The sequence below is a fragment of the Arachis ipaensis genome, chromosome B5 (assembly GCF_059453495.1).
Source record: "Arachis ipaensis isolate K30076 ecotype BB chromosome B5, ASM5945349v1, whole genome shotgun sequence".
Taxonomy (NCBI): Eukaryota; Viridiplantae; Streptophyta; class Magnoliopsida; order Fabales; family Fabaceae; genus Arachis; species Arachis ipaensis.
The window spans coordinates 57,678,321-57,687,489 of record NC_142440.1 but is presented as its reverse complement, the minus strand read 5'-3'; the positions used below and the strand labels follow the sequence as shown (position 1 = coordinate 57,687,489).

The window sequence follows — 9,169 nt, the reverse complement described above, 5'->3', positions numbered from 1 at the left end:
CAAGAAAGCTATTGGGTGGAGTTTGACGGACATAGTAGGTATAAGCCCTCAAGTCTGTGAACACCGCATTTTTCTAGAGGAGGGAGCGAGGCCTATCCATCAACCTCAAAGGCGGTTGAACCCTATAATTCTGGAAGTTATGAAGAAAGAAGTGACCCGACTGCTTAAAGCCGACATTATCTATCCAATCTCGGATAGTGAGTGGGTTAGTCCGGTACAAGTGGTTCCGAAGAAGTCGGGCATCACAACAGTGAAGAATGAGCATGGGGAACTCATGGCTACAAGAGTGTAAAATTCCTAGAGAGTGTGCATTGACTACAGGCGCTTGAATTTTGCCACTTGCAAGGATCACTACCCATTACCTTTCATCGATCAAATGCTTGATCGCCTGTCAGGTAAATCACACTATTGTTTTCTAGATGGTTATACTGGTTATTTTCAAATCCATATTGCTCCAGAAGATGAGGAGAAAACAACTTTTACATGCCCCTTTGGAACGTATGCATATAAGAGAATGCCTTTTGGTTTATGTAATGCACCGGCTACATTTCAAAGGTGCATGATGAGTATCTTCTCAGTTCTTCTTGAGCATTGTATAGAAGTATTTATGGATGACTTTAGTATTTATGGTGATTACTTTGAAAAATGTCATTTTATGGTAAAGCAAGGTATTGTTCTAGGCCATGTTGTTTCTAAAACTGGTATATCTATTGATCCTGCAAAGGTAGATATTATTTCTGATTTACCTTACCCCTCCTCCGTGAGGGAAGTCTATTCTTTTATTGGTCATGCAGGTTTTTACCGGCGTTTTATCAAGGACTTCAGTAAAGTTGCACTACCTTTGTGCCGTCTACTGCAGAAGGACGTAGAGTTTGACTTGAGTGAGGACTGCATGGAAGCATTTGACAAGCTGAAGATTGTCTTGACCCAAACTCCTATTGTGAGAGGGCCTGAATGGAGTAGGCCGTTCGAGATCATGTGTGATGATCAAACTATGCGGTAGGAGCGGCGTTGGCTCAGCGCGAAGGTAAGGACCCTTATATTATTGCTTATGCTTCTAAAATTTTAGATGGTGCCCAGTCTAATTATACTACCACTGAAAAAGAACTTTTAGCTATTGTTTTTGCTTTGGATAAATTCCGAGCTTATTTACCTGGAACCAAAGTGGTAGTATATTCAGACCATGTGGCGTTGAAATATTTGTTAGCTAAGAAAGAGTCTAAACCAAGGTTAATCTGTTGGATATTGTTATTGCAAGAGTTTGACTTAGAAATCAAAGATAGGAGTGGTTTCCAGAATTTCGTGGCGGACCACTTGAGTCGCCTAGAACATATTAAAAGTGACTCCACTCCTATCAATGATGCTTTTCCACTTGATAGCATGCAAACAATATCTGAGGTGGTTCCTTGGTATGCACCCATAGCTAATTATTTGGTTAGTCATACCTTTCTTCCTAATTTTTCTAAGCATCAAAAGGACAAGCTTAAAAGCGAGTCCAAGTATTACATATGGGATGACCTATATTTGTGGAGATATGGTACTGATAAAATAATTAGAAGATGTATGCCACAATCCGAAATGTAGTCAATTTTAGAGGCCTGCCACTCTTCTGAGAGTAGTGGATGCTTTGGTCTTCAAAGAACTGCTAGAAAAATTTTAGATTGCGGATTTTGGTGGCCCACACTTTTTAAGGATGTTAATATTTTCTGTGACTCTTGCCACCAATGCAAAAGGTTTGGAAATATATCCAAGAGGGATGAGATGCCCCCAACAACTTATGTTGTTTTGTGAATATTTTTTATGTTTGGGGTATTGACTTCATGGGTCCATTTCTAAACTCGAATGGTTTCTTATACATTTTGTTAGCTGTTGACTATGTTTCTAAATGGGTGGAAGCAATTTCTACCCGTACTGATGATGCTAATGTTGTTGTTTCTTTTGTTATGAATATATTATTTGTCGCTTTGGATCACCATGAGCAATCGTGAGTGATCAAGGCTCTCGTTTTTGTAACAGAAGAATGATAGATTTGCTGAAGAAACAAGGCATCATTCACAAGGTGGTGACAGCTTACCATCCCCAAATGAATGGCCAAGCCGAGGTGTCTAATAGAGAGATCAAGCGCATACTGGAGAAGATTGTCAAACCTCATAGAAGGGACTAGAACTCTAAGTTTGGAGATGCGCTATGGGCTTATTGCACTGCTTACAAGACACCCATCGGCATGAGTCCATTTCGCCTAGTCTACGGGAAGGCTTGTCACCTTTCGGTAAAGGTGGAACACAAAGCTTACTGGGATGTGAAGGAATGCAACTCAGGATTGGGAGGAGCCAAAATTGAAAGAAAATTGCAACTGGTGGAATTGGAGTGCCTGCGGTTAGAGGCATATGAGAATTCAAGGCTCTACAAGGAAAAGGTAAAGGCAGTCCATGACAAGTACATCAAGAGAAGAGAGTTTACAGCTGGGGATCAAGTCCTTCTCTACAACTCGAGGTTGAGTTTAATGCCAGGCAAGCTGAGGTCAAGGTGGGATGGACCATACGTGGTGGAGAAGGTGGAATCGTACGGAGTTGTCCACCTAAGTCACCCCTCAAGCCCCACCTTCTTCAAAGTCAATGGCCACCGTTTGAAGCTGTATCATGGTGTGAAGATGAAGAACAACAAAGAGCTAGAGATCTACCTCTTGAAGGATCCAGCAAGGGAAGAGGACTGAGCGTATGGACCATCCAACTTAAGGACGTTAAAGAAAAGTGCTAGGTAGGAGGCAACCCACCATGGTATGATCTTACTTTTTATAATTCTATTTTATTTATGTGCTTCTATTTATTTTGTTCTATGTCTTTGATTAATTTTTACTTAAGCATATTTCCATTTTAGGTGATCGAATCCCAATTCCTTGGCAATCCAATCTCTCTAAGCTTGAACAATTGAACAATTCCTTGATCTAATTGCTCATGGGAAGAGATGAATTATGGTCGCTGATTATACCACATGTATTTCCAAATCAAAGTATTCATAGGATTATATGTCACTATATCCATCCAACCCCCAATTTGGTCCAACATGAGAAAGCATTTCTAGCATGATTTCCTTATTCCTCTTCCAAAGTTCAAAGGAAATCCAAGTATGAGTAGCTTTTTTTCGAAGACAACTACTCAATTTGGTGAAGATCGAAAGCTTTCAGGTAAATCAAAGAGAAAGAAAGAAGAAGAAGAATGAAAACTATGATTGATCCATTGAATTACAATAGAACTTCCTAACCCAATGAAGATGGGTTTAGTTGTTCATAGCTCAATTCAAACAGTAAATGAAATTAGAAAGAAAGTACATGAACTAGAAAGAAAAGTACAGAGAAAAGTAATTCAGGGTTTCCCCTTTCAGTCTCCCCAAAAGTGCTAAAAAAGTAAAAGTTCAAAAGTAAAAGTCCCTAACTAACTTCAATTCTGTCTATTTATACACTTTCTTCATTCAGTGTTGAAGACTTTGGATATGGGCTTTGGCCTCTGTTGAAGCTAGTTGGGAGTGGCCTTTAGTAACGTTGATGAGGACATTTGCAAATTAACGTTCATACTCTTCATGGTGCCATTTTGTATTGAAGTCGGAATTGACGTTAGAGTTCACGTTGGGGTTCAACGTTTGAGCAAGAATGTTGGGTCAAACTTTGCAAGATAATGCTGGAACGTTTGCCATTAAGTTTGACCCAACGTTGGACCCAACGTTGGTGCATCAACATTTTCTTGCCCACGTGTGCGCGTCGCCCACTCGTACACATCACAATAGCGTTTGCGAGTGTGCGTCTCTCATGCGTGTGCGCAGCTGGCTAAAATACTCGCCTACGCGTACGCGTCGTCCACGTGTACGCGTCACTTCACATTTTTCCAACTCCATCATCGAGCACGTTGGAGGTAACGTTGGATTACCAATGTTCCCTCCAACGTTGGCACCTCTTTCCCTCAACATTGCCAGCAACGTTGGACCATCAACTTTGGCTCCAATGTTACACCATGAGTTTAGTAGTTTGAGGCATAGTTGGAGGCCAACTTTGACTCTAACTATGCACTTTGAATTCCTCATGGCCAACGTTTAAGGTAGTGTTTAAGATCCAACATTGGCTCAAACGTTGCCTTCTCTTCCTTGCCTTAGCCACATTTGAAGCAAAATTGGAGGCCAACTTTGGTTCCAACTATGGCTTCTTGATTATAGTCATTTGAGGCAAACTTAGAGGCCAACTTTGGCTCCAACTTTGCACCTCTTGAGAATGGACGTTTAAGGTAACGTTGGAGGTCCAACTTTGGCTCCAACGTTGGCCTCTCCCCCTCTTCATCAACGTTTGAGGCAACGTTGGTGAGCCAACTTTGACCACTAACATTGCTTCCTTTGCTCCTTTCCATGGCATTTTCATTGCTTGTGTGCTTACCCTTCCTTAGCTACTTTTCCACCTATTATCAATCAAACAAATGCATCAAAGTTTGCTATAATCGCAAGATGTTTGCATCATTGAATCATCAAGTAAAATTTGCATAAAATCTTATGAAAAGCACATAAATAACCAAGTTTAATTGAATCAAGGGATGTATAAAATTCTCACCCAAATACTTGCTTATAGCTAAAGAAACTGCATAAAACCTAATGAAACAAATGAAAAAGGCTTGTGAAACTAGCCTAAGATGCCTTGGCATCACAACACCAAACTTAAATCTTGCTTGTTCCCAAGCAAGCACTAAAGCATGAGAAAGATGAATGAGAGTAGAGAGATATGAGTCCTTATTGGAAAGCAATTAGTCTTGGTTCATGGGGTTTTCATGCAAGATACATTTGAAGCTCAACTCTTATTAAGTTCCAAGTTTGAGATGTCCCTTTTAGTTCCAACTAAAATGCTGCTATGAACCTTGTTATTTATTGATCCTTGGTGTTTGCGTTTTTTGCTTAGAACTTTTTTTTATTTGCAGCTTAGTGTTCTGTGGTAAGGCAGCTTTTTAGATAAGTTTTCAGTCAACACTACTGACCCAGATGGCTCAAGGTGTTGGGTGATGAAGCACCCCTCAGACCTACTAACTCAAGCCTCTCCTTAACACATACACACTACAGACACTAGGCTCAAATTTCATCCTAGAGACATTGGTGCCCAGCACCTCTTTGGGTCACTAAATGCCTTGTAAATAGGTTGTTCTTGATAGTGAACTTTTGGTTGATAATCCCGGGTTAGTTAACCTAAGTTACCAAGTGTTAAAACACTCCTTAAAACCTAATTGTTCCGAGGGTTACCTGAAACTGTAGGTCGATCTCGGTCGAGATCTGTGGTGGTGGCCGAAGCTGTCGTGTCCGACTTGTGGGCCTTGGCAGTGCTGCTGATCCGTGTTCACCGAAGGGTGGTGGTACCTACAAGGGACTCTGATGCCTAAGTTAGCATGGGCTTTAAGCAGGTATTTTGTAGAATCAAGGTATGAGTTATACCTGGGTACTCCAGTGTATTTATAATGGTGAGGAGTGACCATTCTGGAGATAAGACAGTTATCTTATCTTATCCTTGAGCGAAGTCATCTTATCTTTAAGGGGAACCGCCTTTATCCTTTTAGGCTTTGGCTGCCTTTAGATTGGGCTATGTCCCTTTGTTTGGGCCTGCTTTGGGCTCTTCTGACGATTTGGCTTAACTCTTTTACAGAAGAGGTCGGGGGTCCTGACCTGAAGAGGTCGGTCACTTTTTCTCCAATCAGTCCAGGTCGGATAGCCCGACCCATGGTATGAACAGTGCCCCTGCTTGAACTTGACTTTTCCCCTTGTGGTCATGTCCCTTAGTTTTTTGATCCTTTTGAGGAAATCGAGCTCGAGCATTTCGTCTTGGTTCGATCTCCAGTATGACTCTTGGTAGGTTTATCCTTTTAAAATGCGAAGCGTTTTTCTTCCCTTATTTGTAGCGTGTTTTTTGTTTCCTTGGGAACGTGCAAGAGTTTAATGCTTATTAACTTCTCTTTCCGTTCCCTCTTTACCTTTTTACTTTTCCTTTTGAATTTCAAAAGACTTGCTTTCAGTTTCTTCTTCTTCTCCCTTCTCTTTACCCTTTGCTTTTGTTGTTTCTCTTTGAAATGCTTCATCCCCTCTGCCTGCTTCGTAGTTTTCTCTGTCTTCTTCAGCTCGAGGGTGTTCGATCGATGCCCCCTTTTTCCTTTGTTTTCTCTTTCCTTATAGGTTGGTATTTCTTCCTCTATATTTTCATTTCGATAATTTATCTTGGTATTGCATGTCTGCGAAAACTTTGGCCAAATCTGCTTTAAAAAGGTTTGATCCTAAAGGTCACCTTTTTTGATTAATGCTGCGATTCCCTTTACTTGCCCCTAACTCATTGCATGCTGTAGCGCTTTGTTTTTACATTTTCGCGTCTCCAAGCCTTATTTTTTCCTTGCCTCAAAGCGATTGTTTGGCGTGGGTTGCGTCATTCTTCGCTTGAGCCGTTATTGTCTTCTCCTCTGTAGGTTAGTGTTTTCTTTCTTTTCTGCTTTTACTTTCGACAACTATGCATGCTTTCGATGTAAGACTTTGACTTTGTTTTTGGATTTTGCTTTGAAAAACTTTATTTCTTCTGTGAAAAGATTGCGTCTTTTTGTGTCTTGATCCACAACTTGTGATTTTTCCTTGTCGCTTATTTTTGAGAAGAATGTGTGCCTTCTGGTGATCCTGTTTAGGGTTTTCGTTGCTGTTCTTGTTTCTTTTCACCGTTGTCTGGCTTCTTTTTGTTCTGGCTTAACAATCTTTTGATGATAAACTGTCAGTAGGAAAGGTTGTAACTTTGATGTTTTTGTTAGTGATGATGACTAGGGAAGGATTGTGCTTTCTTTGTTGTAAGATATTTAGGGCATAGATCGTCTTCTCTCCTAGTTCTTACCTTGTTACTGCCTCCAAAAGGTGCCCCTGGATTTCAGTGTGAATCCTGGGGTTTCCCTTTTACTTCCCTATCTGATTCTTGATGTTCGTATGTTATTTTTCTGAGTTACTTCCTTTTTTGCCCGAGTTGTTTGGTAGTAACCCATTTTCCTTTTTCTCACTGTAGGAATAATTGTCCCATGTCTTCTCACAAAAATATTGTTGAGATGTCTACCAAGATCCCGGAAGGCATGTCTAACTGGCTGGATTCTATTGTTTGATGTGTGTTACGGTCGCTAATCCTGAGTACTGCGTGCGACTTAGAAGGCACCATAGGATTTGTAGTGATCGGGATCAGGAGAAAAATTATGAGCTAGTGTCACCTGACCTTGAGGAGAGGGTTAGTTTTCCTTCTTTGATTCCCGAAGAACGTCCCCTTTTCTACGCTTATGACTATTTCTTTAGTCAATTGAATATTACCATTTCTTTTACCCCTTTTGAGACCGATTTGCTGTGGTCCTGCAACATAGCTCCATCCCAGCTCCACCCAAACCCTTGGGGCTTCATAAAAATCTTCCAATTACTGTGTCAAGAACTGGATATCCGACCAACCCAAACTCTCTTTCTTTACTTTTTTGTTTTGACAAAGCCTGGGGTAGCGAAGAAGAAAGCCTTCTGGGTTTCTTTCTGAGCTACTCAAGGAAAGAAAGTTTTCTCTATGTATGACGAGTCCTTCAGGAATTTTAAGAACTATTATTTCAAGGTCCGGGCTGCTGAGGGTGTTCACCCTTTTTTCTTAGATGAGAACAATGAGCCCACCTTCCCATTAAGCTGGCAAAAGAATGTGGTAGTAGCTAGGTATTCCTGGAAAAGCTTGGATGAGGTCGAGCAGGCCTTTGTGAGTGTGCTAGAGGAAAATTGGGGAGAGCCTCCCCATCTTGATATGAAAAATTTTCTTGGGGATCCTTCCCTTCTTAAGGCTGAATTGGGTATGGCGACTTCTCTGTTTTTGTTTATTTTATCGATATATACCTTTCTTTCTTGCGACTTGATTTTGCTGTTTTCTTTTTTCAGAGATGGTGAAGTTTACGGATTCAATGAAACACTTCCGTCGGGCTAAAAAATCAACGGCCGCTCAAAACATCTCGGCCAAGGCTTCTGGAGAAGGATCTTCTCAAGCTTCTCTGAAGAAGGCGACCTCGGACACTGCTGGATTGAGGAAAGTCATCCCGAATCCTCATGTTCGCGTGATTCCTTCTAATCCTCCCCATTCAACCTCTGGTGCTGCCTCCTATCCTACTGCTGGCCCTCCTTCCAAAAAACAGAAAACGGTGGAACCTTTTGACTTGGATGCCCCTGATTTTGATGCTGTGGGGTTTGTTGATAATCAAATTGCTCCTTATGGTCGACTTTTAATGGATGACGTGTCCCTCCTCCATCATTTGAATTTTATCACTAATAACAGTATTCGGATGGCCCATATGGGTGCGGCCCTGTACCGTACTGTCCAGGGCTCCCCAGTTCATGCGACGAAAGCTTTTCTTGAAGATGCCAAGTTAGAGTTTAATAGAATTAAGGGCTTGAAGGATGAGTTGGATGCTAGGGTGGCGAAGTTAGAGATGGATTTGGAGAAGGAGAAGTCTCGAGCTACCACGGCTGAGGTGGCTGCAAATATGGTTGAGGAGATGGCAAAGAAACACAAGGAGAGTTATACCCGCACTTATGCCGAGGTGTTGGAGCTGAGGGAGAGGCTTGAATCTGCCCTTGTGAATTACGCCGATCTCCAGGGTCACCTTGTGGATACTGTGACGGGTGCTTATGAAAATTTGAAGGCACAAGTCCGAGTTCTTGCTCCTGAACTTGATCTGACTCTCTTTAGCCTGGACAATGTGGTGGAGGATGGTAAAATAGTGCCCGCCCCGGATGACGAAGATGACGGACCTCCTCCTCCTGCGCCACCAGTCAAAGCTTCTACAGCCACGACTTCTTCAACTCCTTCTGCTGAGGTTGGCCATCCCGAACCTGATCCGGATTGTCAAATTCTTAATCGGGATGATGGACCTGTAGACGCCACCCCTATGAACATTGTTCCTCCACCTTCATCTACGGATACTGTTACTGGAAAAACTTTGGATCCTTTATGATTTTGTTTTGGGTTTTATCTGTACAGCCTGATTTGTGGGCTTTTTAAACTCTATTTTTTGTGATGGTAGACTTCTTTTACTTTTAGTTGATTCTATACAACTTAACAAAACACTTTTAAACTCTTGAGGCTTGCCTTTTGGTGCATGGAATTGTGATCACACTTTCC

General features: G+C 41.6%; 1 protein-coding gene across 1 annotated transcript; it reads left to right on the top strand.

Annotated features, from left to right (window-relative positions):
* The first annotated feature begins 2,224 nt into the window (after nucleotides 1-2,224).
* LOC107640663 (uncharacterized) lies at nucleotides 2,225-2,713 on the top strand. Its single transcript, XM_016344170.1, has one exon. It carries the CDS (start codon nucleotides 2,225-2,227, stop codon nucleotides 2,711-2,713), a length of 489 nt encoding a protein of 162 aa, XP_016199656.1.
* The last annotated feature ends 6,456 nt before the right edge of the window (nucleotides 2,714-9,169 follow it).

What these genes read in the sequence shown, in the direction of transcription:
- LOC107640663 (XM_016344170.1), top strand. Translation starts at nt 2,225, where the DNA reads ATGAGTCCATTTCGCCTAGTCTACGGGAAGGCTTGTCACCTTTCGGTA.